The sequence below is a fragment of the Pungitius pungitius genome, chromosome 14 (assembly GCF_949316345.1).
Source record: "Pungitius pungitius chromosome 14, fPunPun2.1, whole genome shotgun sequence".
NCBI lineage: Eukaryota > Metazoa > Chordata > Actinopteri > Perciformes > Gasterosteidae > Pungitius > Pungitius pungitius.
Genome location: NC_084913.1, coordinates 2,928,956 through 2,941,519, shown reverse-complemented (window position 1 = coordinate 2,941,519; position 12,564 = coordinate 2,928,956). Strand labels below are relative to the sequence as shown.

The 12,564-nt window shown below is 48.6% G+C and overlaps 1 protein-coding gene across 1 annotated transcript in view; it reads right to left on the bottom strand.

Annotated features, from left to right (window-relative positions):
* Positions 1–582: 582 nt before the first annotated feature.
* fgfr3 (fibroblast growth factor receptor 3) overlaps positions 583–12,564 on the bottom strand; it is a 39,756-nt gene continuing 27,774 nt past the window's right edge. Inside the window, exon 8 of the mRNA XM_062557396.1 lies at positions 583–588. Within this exon, the coding sequence (XP_062413380.1) occupies positions 583–588 (6 nt within the window). The remainder of the gene's footprint in view (positions 589–12,564) is intronic.

Here is a 12,564-nt window from a genome sequence, read left to right as displayed (position 1 = left end):
CCCCCCACCCCCCACCCCCATCCAACATGTCCTTGGGTGGGTTTGAGAAGTTTAAAGGTGGCCGATGAAGACTCCTTATTGTGGCTCACGGTGACTTCATTCATTTTGACGTTTGTGTTAAAGTGTGCGGCTCTTCAGCCGATTGTGTTTTGGCACTTTGCTGATACGGCAGGAGGATGAAAAAGGGGGGGGGGGGGGAGGAGACGGGGACTTATCAGAGTTCTCCTCTGGACGCGCCCTGAAGGCTGCGTGCAGAGCATGAGCGATGAAGGGGTGAATGTTATCAAAAAGGTGAATGATGGAAATGAGATGTTTCCGGCTGATGTAAAACAATGATATCGGTTTCACAATATCTCCTTTCATCCAGAGAGGGCTTTCAGTAGATGATTCCCGGTGGACCGATTCAACAAAAGGCTTGTGAGATAAAGTTATTCTGTATGTCAGAACGTATTTATCAGTTAAGGTGTCCACCCGCTGTACAAATATTGTTTTTACCAGGCGGGTCTCGACCTCAGAGGACTTCCTTTTCACCATTTTACTTTAGTGTAACAAGTCTAGCTATTGTACAAGTCCACCCAGGGGCTAAATCTGCACAAGCAAGAGAAAAAGAACACATAGCGTGGATTTTCAAGTATTTGAATGCAAATCAACCACATTGTTCGTGAATGAATCTGATTACCGGACGCAGTTTTCGTTGTTACTCTTAAACAAGGAGACGATGCTGTTGTGGATCTGGTGAGCTCCAGTGGGAAGAGACACACGCCGTATGAACCCCACATCCCATCCCCGCCAAGCACCTGTCAGGCCGTCCCGTTGCCAGGCAACAGCTACCCTCGCTCACTTCTCTCCTCCCCTTCACTACATTCTGACGGTCTTTCCTCGCTCGCACACACACACACACAGGAAAACACTAACCTGGTGTTCTGCTTAGCAGAGGGGTTTTATGACCTCAGGGATGGGGATCGTTTTACCTCAAAGGGGGTGGGGGTTAGGGGGGGGGGGGGGGTAAATGCTGCGTCGGCTGCTGGGGCGCGGACAGCTTTAGTGCTGGGGCTAACTAGGTTTGGAAGCAGCGTGTTTCTCCCTCGCTCTCCTTTCACGCGAGATGAGCTGCGAGGCGCTAACAGCCATAAGAAATCAGCCATGGAATTTATTCTAAAAAGCAATTGAGTCCAAACAGCGGGGAAGACGTGGAGCTCCAGTGAGGAAAAAACACGCCAGGACCCCTGTGAGCGACTAGAGGTCCGGCGCTTGAATACTCGGCCTGTGACTCCTCGGCTCGTGACTCAGGATTTAAAAAAACAGCATAATTACACACAACAATCTCCCATAGAATCTGATGTGGCTTCTTAACCGTCTTCATATTTTCACTGTTTGTGATTTAAACTTTGAGGAGCATCTTGGTTTGAAGGGACATCGTTTGGAAAAAGGCTAAATAAACCGCAGCTGTTTAGAACCATTAGTTTAACAGATTTCTGTGTTCTATCTTCTTTATTTTCGTACCCTAAATGCTGTATTTTCCGTGTCTCAAACGTCAATGAAGACGCTTTTCACCTGCGAGCTTCACCAAAGACCTCCTGCATTTCACTGTGGACCCGATGACATGAAACAAAAGGCCTTCTCTCGTGTCAACGCTCACACACCAACTTGTGCAGTCTAATCCAGTTGTTGTGTGTTCTTTATTTAACGTACAGTATGTGTTTATTGATCCCACCTCGGCTCCATGGTCCTTGGTCCTTGGTGGGATCATCAGCGTTCATCTGTCGCAGTCGGTGCAGACGACACAGATTACAGACCCCCGCCCTGTGGGTTTTTTTTTGTAACCTCGGCCCTGTTGGTTTCGTGCCACAACGTGTTTGTGTGACTTGACTTACGTGCTCTGAGAGCCCGATAACGCTTGTTAGTGTTTGCGTAGCCAAGGACACAGAAATAAAGTTATTTTCTTCAAATAGAAATAATCTGACATTTTCTTGTTGGAGAAACAAATTCAAATGTGTTGCAACACAAAAAAACAACAACATTTTTTCAAGTTGTGTTTCATCAGCTGGAGATAAACTAACGTGGATAAACACACTTCTTAATCTGCACGGGTTCATCGGGTTCCGGGTTCCAGATGGCGGCCCGGCGGCTGACCCGGAGGGGTCCGGTCACTTGGAGGGTCGAGCAGGTGGTGCCAGTTTGCCGGTAAACGGGGGAAGATGGTTCCAGATGTGATGATTGTTCACAGTCAAAAGGGAAAGGAATCCGAAGGGCGAGATGCAGAAGAGGAAGACGTGAAGGGGGGGGGGGGGGGAAGGTGATGAGGAAGAGGAGGGGAAGGAGAAACTTTTTGGGCCCAATGTGACCCACACTAGCTCCTCTTCATCATATCAACTCAAATGGCCTCCTCTTCTTGTCCCCTCTCCTCTTCTCCTTGTCTGTCGAACGTGAGTCCAGCTTTAACTCGATTCGGGGTTCCCAGAGGCTGAATCCCAATTCACTTTGGCTCCTCCTCCTCCTCTTTTTTTAAATCCTAGAAATCTCTTCTCTCCTCGTCTCCTTTCATGTCCATTTCCTCCTCATAGATCCCAACTCTTCTCCTCCTCCTCCTCCTCCTCCTCCTCCTCCTCCAGCTTTCCTCCCTTTGTCCTCGCTGACACGTCTCGCCCCCCCCACCGCCCTCCATCTTCTCTTCCTTCCGCCTCGTCCTCCGGGAAGCGCCTCGTCAATGGGGACCATTGAGCAGCACCCCCCCCCCACACGTTGGGCTTCTCCGGCCCGTCGACCCGTCGTCTTGGAGAGGGGAGCCGTCCGTCCTCCTCCCCGCCGAGCGTCTTCTGACCCGACGCGACCCAGAAGCTGCCGGGCCGACCCAGAGAGTGGATGATTAGTGTGTGTTAGAGTGTGTGTGTGTGTGTGTGTGTGTGTGTGTGTGTGTGTTACTAACAGCACGATGTCTCTGGCAGGCAGAACCATTTCTGTGTTTCTGACAGTTTGGGCACGATGTTTTTTTTAATTTTTTTTTTTAAACGTCTTCGTCTCACAATGGATCCTTCAGTACCAGTACCAAAAACGTGAAGCACGCCGGCGTGAGGAGAGCTCCGTGCCATCGGGTCGGGACGCTGACGCGCGCAAAATGAAAGCTGGCGCTCTGCGCTTTGATCTCGGCCCTCTTTTGTCCAGATCCAGTGAGTCGGAGTACAAAAGGAAAACATATCGCTGTCGCTCCACTTCTCCTGACTGCACTGTGCCGTAATTACACACCGAGTGTGTGTGTTTGTTCTTTCTGGCTTCAGCCCTCGTGACCCCGAATGGGATAAACAGACGGATAGATGCACGGATCTACCATGTAATTATAGTAATCAGTTGCAGGCTCCGTTTCTGTGGGAGCAGAAATGTGCGCTTTAATTTTTGCTCTTTTTTTTTTTTTTTTAAATGCCCACAGAGACGCGGTCTGCACATGCAGCAGCCGACGCAACGCCGTGCAGAACCCACGCTCCGAGGCCCCCGCGATTTGGCCTCTTCTCTGACGCGACGTTAGAAAACACGCGGCACGCGATACTGTGATCGCAATGCACGCAGCGCAGTTGGTGACCACGAGGCTGTGTTTTTTTTTTTTATGGGCTGTTTGTGAGGAAAAATGTACGAGAAGTCTGCGCGGGTTTCACCGAAGAGCCTCGAAGCGCCGGGGGGGGGGGGGGGCCCAGGTAAGGACGCGTAAAGGTGCACTGCTCCCTGCTGCCTTCACTTGGCTCAGCTCATCCCAGCAGGTGTACGATCGCATGCATTCATTCATGTCATGTATTCAGGCCATTTGGAGGGACACCCCAGTCACAACAAAGAAAGCTACAAGCTGCGTGTGTGTGTGTGTGTGTGTGTGTGTGTGTGTGTTCTGTATAATCATGGACGCCACAGCTGTGCATGCGGCCGCTGTTGTTTACAGAGACAGAGGTTGGAAATGCTTTTATCTGGCTCCGCATTGACGTGCGCGTAACGCGATACGGTTCCCGCGCCATATGGAGGCCGAGCTGCCTCCGTTCCTCGGGGGGGGGGGGGGGGGGGGCGAAGGGGAAGAAGAAGAGAGACGGTAAATGTCTCCAAATTGTCCCCGAAACGTAGACTTGTGAAAGTGAATACTCGGCCCGTCTCTCGTATTGAGATTAATTTCCGTGACGTGGTTTCGCTTCCTTTTTCGCTTCCGCAGCTGCAGAATACATTAAACACTCTGACTGACCACCTTCATCCCGCTCGGGAGCGCAACATCTCTGCAATCACCAGATCCCCCCCCCCCCCCCATGGGGGAAAGCTGCCGCCTGTGACCCCTTGACCCCTCCCGCATGAATACGCCTGACCAGCGAAGGCCTTTCCCGACGAAGCACTTTATCTTTTTAATTGAACGGGGCGACTCAGACCCGATAGGTGTCCTCCTTCGCAGCTCCGAGGCTGGTCCCCCCCCCCCCCGGCCCGGCGTGTAATCTCCCTCACGGCTCATCCATCACACGCCGACAGGAGCCCGGGAAAAGAGACGTCCACCAAGTGTCACTTTACAGCAAACCGGGCCTCCCGTCGCATGCCGGAGCACGCGGGAATATTCTGTTGTTTTTTTTCAATCCCAGAGCATCAAAGGTCCATGTTGGAGGTCTGACAGCTCCACCTGAATAACAAGAACATTACACCCGCTGTAAGGTGGCGCTTTGTGCGCCTCAGCTGAGGCATTTATTATAATGTATTTCGGTCCAGGGAGGGCGGAGGAAGTCCTTTTGTTGAGGAATATAATTAGACACGTTGTGCACAGGTCCCCCCCGATTGCCAGAACAAATCTTACCAAGTAAGGGAAACGTTGAATGTCGACCCAAAAATAAGTTTTGTCCTTTTGTCGAAAAACAAAAGTACTTAAGGTCAGAAAAATGCTGAGTGAGAGCTTTCAGACGTCTGCATCACCACCTGAATGTATTCTGTTATTGATTTTACATCCGCATACATTAAATATATTCATGAGCCAGGTAGTAGATCATTCAATAAAGTACAAAAGGCTTGTACTAGTATACGATGGAATACCAAGTACAAGTACCTTAAAGAAAGTACTTTATTCAATGTGCTGTAATGTTCTGCTCTGGATCTTTAGATCTAGTTTCTGTTTCATTTACATTAAAGGACATTCCATCACATGTCATTTAGCTGACGCTTTTATCCAAAGCGACTTACAATACGTGCATTTCAACCACGTATGGAAACTAACTCAGAAGAACAAGAAAGTGCAACTTCATCAAATAAGCCGATTTACAACCACTTGAAGTATTTAGAGAAAGAGAAAATGCAAACGGCGGTGTTATTTTTCAGCATAAATAAATATTATTAAAAAATAAATGTGTTTCATCAAGCGTACTCACTGAGGGGGAGGGGGGGGGGCAAGAGAGAGGGGGGTCTTCATCTCTTTCTGCTGTTGATCTGTTTGCAGGACGAGAGCTCAAGAATTGATGAAGAATTGAAGAGAAAGAAAAAACGTGAAAGTAAAAGAAATTAAAAATAAACTTACAGTGGGAGTCAAAATTGCTATTTATCACGAGTCAAAATAATTTGCCTTAGTAAAATTTGACATTAAAATCCCGTAAAAATTGTAATAAATTAAGTTTGCCAACGGGGGGAGTCGCCCCCTGCTGGTCATAAGACAGAATGCACGTTTTTAAAAATAACAACTGCCTTCTCATTTTGTGTGAGAAATGCTTCCAACGTGAGGACGAGAGAGGAAGGACCTGCGATTGAGCCTCTCTCCCTCCAGCCGTCGCCCTTCTTCACCACCGGTTACCTCGGGGTCATCGGCCGTGTTGACCCCCCCCCACCAAGGAAGTGCGGGAGGATGTGGGTTCAAAATGTGATTCGAAAACGCTACACAAGGTCGAACAGAACCGCGGAAGGCGAAGGGTGAGGAAGAGAGGTGTCGTCGTTGTTCACTTTGTCATTGATTCCTCTTTCTAGCTGGCTAGCTACAGAGCTAAAGGTTATGCAAACAACAGAGAGAGAGAGAGAGAGAGAGAGAGAGTCTTGCTCTTGTTGTGCACCTTGAGGGGGAGATGGAGGCCGGTCTACTGCATGTGGAACCACTTCCCCCAACCCTTAATGACTCCTAATTTCATGGCAAATGAACTAAGCAACGATGCCTTCGAGACAAAATCGCATTCTTTTCCAGTAAAGGAGCAGCTGAAAATGTTTCTTTTCTTATCTACCAAACGACCTGCGAGTGCCCTGCGTTTGCTGTGATCTTGTTTTCCAGGTTTTTTTTGTTTTTTTTGTTTGAGGCGCTCCGGGGGTCGGGGGGAAACAACTGGAAGTCTTCATTATTTCTGCCATCGACCGAACGCATGCGACAACCTTTAAAGATCACAGCACTGCTCTTGTTAAATCGGACCTCGGGTTTGAAACGGGTTTATGTTTCTTCTGATTCGCCCCAAAACCATCCAAAACCATCCAAAACCATCCCAAAACCATCCAAAACCATCCAAAACCATCCCAAAACCATCCAAAACCAAACCCTGAGTGACGTCCTGTTTGTGGTAATCGGTTTAAACACATCTCCTGGGAGGGGTCATGAAACGGAGACGCCTACCCGACATGGATAACAGTCCTTTGTCCCTTAAGGAGGACGTTTAGGATCCATCAATGGTGTCCAGTGGGGCGGCTTCATTTCCTTCGGTCCGAGGAGACGGGAACCATCACCAGATCAAAGGATTCAGGAATGTAACAAACTGTCGGCCTTAATTAACGAGGATGCATCCGTGTGATGTTGGAACCAGATTCTCATTAAGTCGCCTTGAGCTGCTGCACCGAACCAAAAAAAACCCACAAACACATTTCATCTGTAGCAGCAGTTCTTTTTTTTTCATAGTTATTAATGTATGGAAATAATTCTCCTGCATCCAGCATCTGTTTTTTTAATTTTCTCTGATTGCAACTTGCATTCGTTAAACGATTATTTTGACCATCTGGTTGGTCAGACGCCATCACACAGATGAACATACAGCACACATCTGCGCACATCTGCACACGTGTGATAAAAACTATTCTATGAATGGAAATGTCAAAGGTCACATTTGTTCGTTTCGGCCTGTTTAGTGACCCCTCCCTGTGTGAACGTTGAACGCCGGCGGTACCGCGACCCCCACGAGCGCACATCACGGGCCAACAGCTCAGAGATGACTCTCAGCTACCCCCCCACCCCCCCCCCCCCGCCCACACCGTCACCCTCTAATCCAGCAATTAGAGACAAGGCCACGGAGATGGAACAGATGTTCCATAAATGGGAATGAGAGGGAGTCCTGGCTGCCGATGGTGCTCCTAATCTCTCCGAGGAGGACGACGAGAGGAGAGAGAGAGGGAGCGGCCATCGGTCTGCTGCACAGACGAGGGGGGGGGCGGGGGGGGAGTCCTGGTGATACTTCTTGGCTTCTAGATGTCGGAGTTTGTGCCACAGTCGTCGCGGCTCTCAAACCGGGTGATAGTAACTGAGACGCTGCATAACTGAATAACTGAGTTATTCAGTAATTAAGTCACTGAGTCACTGAGTTAAAGTGGGAGAGGAAGAGCGTCTCAAAATGTGTATTTTGCATATTTAGATACTTGCTACGGAGGGTTTCGTCTTCCTGTGTAGTTTTATTCTCTCCAGGGAGCTGAGCTGAACCCTCACTGCTGCACGGAGCTTTCACCTGTCAATCAAACAATGTGGGCGGGACTGTAATGTCTTGACTGCATAAATGGATTTTCTCCAGTTCGAGGATCCTTTTCTTTGTTTTGTTTTTGTTTTCAAAGTCCTCAGAAACAATGTTGAGCTTCACAGCCCTGTTTGAATAAAACTCTTGTTTCCAGTTGTGTTTTTTAAAAGACGCGGCAGAATTGAAAAGCCAATGATTCTGTTGCTTTTTCGTGAAACCGACACCCGAGACGAGGGCCCGCCGTCAGAGGGGCCGACCCACGACCCGAGGGGGCAAACAGACCGATGTTGGTGCCTGAACTCTCATCGGGTCTATTTCCTGCTGCTCGGTGGGACCGGAGTCCTCCTCCTCCTCCTCCTCCTCCTCCTCCGAGGAGCGCTGAGACCCGGATTGTTTTACACACACCTGCTCCTGGACGTCACTCGGCTACACGCCTGTCGCACAGGGAGTGCGGCTAATCGCTGATTTGGCACACTCACAGTGACAACATGCCGAGGTCCAGTTTCAGGAAGTACGCACACTATCACACACACAAATAGATGCCCACTACCGCTTCAAAACCTCTGGCGCACAAAGATGTACACACACACACGCACACATGAGCACAATGTCTGTGGGACCGAAGAAGGTCCTGCGGCTCGGCGGCCATCTTTGAATGTTGACTCACAGAAACAACCGCAAGACTTCAGACTTCAAAGGCTGCAACTTGAACTGAAACTGAAAAATAGAAACAGAAAAAGAGGACGATGGTTTGTGTGTTCTGGAGCGCTGGAAGCTTTGTGGCTTTTGACTCAGTGAGAAACTATTAAGGCGCTTCTGGGCGACATCGTGGAGCCAGAGCGGCGGAAACAAAAACAAAATGGCCCCTGAGCCCGTCCTGTCTGGAGTCACCAGAAAACCTTTAGAAAACGCCTCCCTCTGCCGGGCTCAGCTTCTTCTTCTTCTACTTTCTTTTCAACGGACAGGCAGTGATTAGAAGATAATTCTCACAAAGAACCAGAGGTCTCAAAAGCGAGGGACTCGTGATGGACCGCTTTGACTCGACCGGCACAAGCTAGCGCCGGGGCTAGCCGAGCTAGCAGCCAGCGAGCTAGCAGCCAGCGAGCTAATCTGGTAGCATTTTTCTGACAAACAGACACAAGAGGAATAAGGAAAAAAATTTTAGTTAATTAATTTAGTTCAAACGGACAAACGAAACTAAATCTGATTAACTAGAATATCCCCCACATTCTTAAAAGTATCAAAATTTCAAAATCACTCAACGCTGGTTCGCTAAAAGTCTTTTCATTTCATATTAAAGTCGTTTTATTGTCTTTATTATCCGTCTATTTTTGCACATTGGAATAAACGCGCTGCTGTTTGCATTGGAATCGAATCAATGAAGCGAGCGGAGCCACACCTCCTCTTCTCAAGCTCTTCAAGCTCCTCCCCCGCCCCGGCCGGCCTGGTGAGAGAAGGTTGAAAGGTCGGAGGGGGGCTTGTGAGGAGGAATGGGAGGGGGGGGGGAATGGGACAGAGAGGGAGGGAGGAAAGAAAAGCGTCCACCAGTCCAAACACCTCCGAAACAGAAACATCCATTTAGCAGCGAAAACAACCTCGCCCCCCTCCCCCCCCCCCCCCACAAGCCCCCCGTGAATGGGCCACTTCAGCCGGCCGAGGAAGTCCCGACGCGGGGCAGGATGTTCCCCTCAGGACCCACTTGGGACGGGCCGAGGGCCAGAAGCCCGAACACACAGAGCCCTCTCTCCCCCTCTGTCACTGTCCAGCTTGACCCCCCCCCCCCCCCCCCCCCCATCAGCAACCCCCTCCCCCCACCTCTCCCCTCCCACAGCGGTTACTGCAGCCAGGGAGGCGGCGAGGAGGGAACTGCCCTCAGCATGCAGAGACACGGGTTTGGGGGGGGGGGGGGGCAAAGACTTTCCACATTAAAGAGCAGTTGAGATGCTACGAGAGGCTAATTTGCAAATTAGTTCCCTGCGTGACAGAACCAACAGGAAGTGGGGCTCAAACGAGCCCCCCCCCCCCCCCCCCCCCCCCCCCCGAGTCCCTTATGCACGGATATGTCTCTCTGTTCTCTATTGTTCTTTACCTAAGGTATTACCTGAATAGTTTGGAATTTGAATATGCAATTATAATTAGTTTTATGAAAAAAAAAAAAGTGCCTTTCGTTTGACCCTCGTTACCTGGAAGCCATTGAAATAATAAACTTACTTGGCAAAAACAGTCATAGTTCTATAGTCAATAGTTACTTTAAGGATTCCGGTGCGTATCCAACATAAAAAGTTCATCGATTGCTTTGTTTTACGCTGCCGTGTCTTTTCTGTGTCGTTTGATTTTTTTTGTGGCGAAGGGAAACAGGGCTCACAAAAAAAAAGGGTTCAGACCAAACAAAGCGAGACGCTGTGCAAACAGACTCAGCGCCGCGTTTACTTTGTGGTGTTTGGCCCCCGCTTAGTTTACGCAATACTCACAAACTTGGGATTTGTTGCACAAGTTTTTTTTTGGTTGTTTTTTCTTCTCCGTGACAAACAGGGCAATGACAGCGAGGGCTATTATAACATGTTTATTGAAAACCTTCTTTTGACAGCGTGGTTTGTCAGGCACAGAGAAGGGGGGTTTGGGGGGGAGGGAGGGGGGGGGGGTGGCTGTGGTGGAATGTTACAGAGTCAACGTGATCAAAACAGGTACAATGCAACAAACAGGCTATGAGTTACAAAATAAAACAGAAAAAAACGGAAATCACAAAATGCCAAAAGTTAGTTCCATCCTTCTATGTTAGAAACCAGAATGCAGAGAGGAAAAATAAATTATGTGGGATTGAAAAAAAACAAAAAAAAAGACCATGTTGTCGTACTTTTTGTGAAGATGCAAATTAAAAACATGGTGTAAGAAACGAATCTCCTCTGAGATTCTTGTGATTTTCCCACACGCCGAAAAAAACTCACATTCCAACCTGGAACATAAAATAACACCAACAGAAGTAGTTTTGATATCGCTGGAAGGGAAGGTGAGTATCTGGGAGAACCCCCCCCCCCCCCCCCCCCCCTCCCCCTCCCAAGACCCACCATCAATCCTGACGCTCATTGTTACAGAGAGGAGAATAAATGAGTCCGCCGAGGGGGTGTTGAAGGCCGATGTGTGACTGTACAAACAGAGGGGGGGGGGGGTCGGGGGTCGGTGGGGGGGCTCGTGCTGCTTATTCAGTCAACAGCAAAGAAAACACCTTCACTCTCCAAAGCGTTTTCAGGCCTGACGAGCTGCTCAGAGATAAAAGTACAAATCTGAGCCGGCGTCACTTAACTCAGGATTCAAAGGTTAAAGGTCATGAATCATTGAGGATGGCGCGACGCCTGCAAAGAGAAGAAAGAACCACCAGAAGCTTCTGGCGGGGGGCGATGGATGCGCTTTGCACGACGCCGCGCGTCCTTAATTATTTCCGTGTGACATGCGTCGACTTTACAGCGTCGCCTTCGCTTCAAAGTCATGAACGACGCGGCGTCTAAACGCAAAGACGCGATCTGACGGAGGGGGGGGGAAACGGGGAGGAGAATTAAACCCGAGTGAAACGACCACTCCTCCTCCTCGTCCTCCTCCTCCTCCTCGTCGTCAGCGCCAGGTTCTGCCTCTTTAATGGAAAACAACAGTGTGAACAGAAAGGCTCTCGCCATAGGGAAAGCTTTTACCCAGCATGGAGGAATAAATAAAATCAAACGCCTTTTCATTAGAAGCCATTCAACCTTCACACAAGTGCCTTTTTGTGTGACTTGTTCACTCGGGGAGGGGGGGGGGGGGGGGGGAGGAAGGGGGCTCGGCTAGCGTTAATGTAGCCCGCCAGGCTTCCTTTATTTAAAAAAAAAAAAAAAAAACCTCTTTGTTGCAATGATACATTCAAAAACGTGACGAGAACGAATCCATTGATGCCCTTTTTGATAATGTCGTGCTACAAGTCTCCCAGTGTATCAAAAGAACCAAACGCAAAGGGTTGACTCCTTTAAGTACTTTAAGTACTGCTACTGGGGGGGATTAAAAACTTTAAAAGACTTGTGATTGAATGCAGCTCACACGCCAGAACAACATCTGTGACGCTGTATACATTTCGGGCCGGGGGGGGGGGGGGGGGGGTTGTCCTTTAGGCGAATCCCATGAACAAACTTCAGAGAACTCGGGGGGGAAAAGACAATTTAATTTGGCACTTTTTTTTGTTTGTTGCAAACTAAGCTCAAGGATCCAGCACAGACTTCAGTCTGCTTTAAGCAAACTGATTTGTAAAATATATATATATAGTATATATATATATATATAAAGATATGTATTGTATATGTATATTGTATATATGTATATATATATATATATACAATACATATCTTTAATTTTTGCTGTGTGACTAGTAAGTCGCAGCACGCCTTCATTTCAGTATTAATACTACGGAGCAGCAGTAACATCTCGAGCGTCCGGGCGGGTTTCTCAGCAGGAGGATTTATCAGCTCGACGTGTCTGAGGACGAGCGAGCAGCGACCTCTACCCCCCCCCCACCCCCCGTCAACGGTGATTCACAGCTGCTTGTTGCTGATGCTTCTTTAACGTCTTCATCTCCTCTCTCTCTCTCTGCTCGTCTACTTCTTGCCCAGCAAGAGTCAATCGTTGCTCTTTTTTTTTTTCTTCTCGTCGTCCTCAGAGGTCTGAAAACGTCTCCGCCGTACATTTCTACTTTAAAAAAAAAAGAACAAACAGATGGGTGGAAACCAGAGGCGTCCGTGAAAAGGAACGTGGCAGTTCTGCTGTAAAATAAGTTACAAAAAAAAAACAAAAAAAAAATGAAAATAAAAGTCTTTGCGTACAGTACTAGAATCATAAACTAGAGCTTCCCCAACTAAGAACA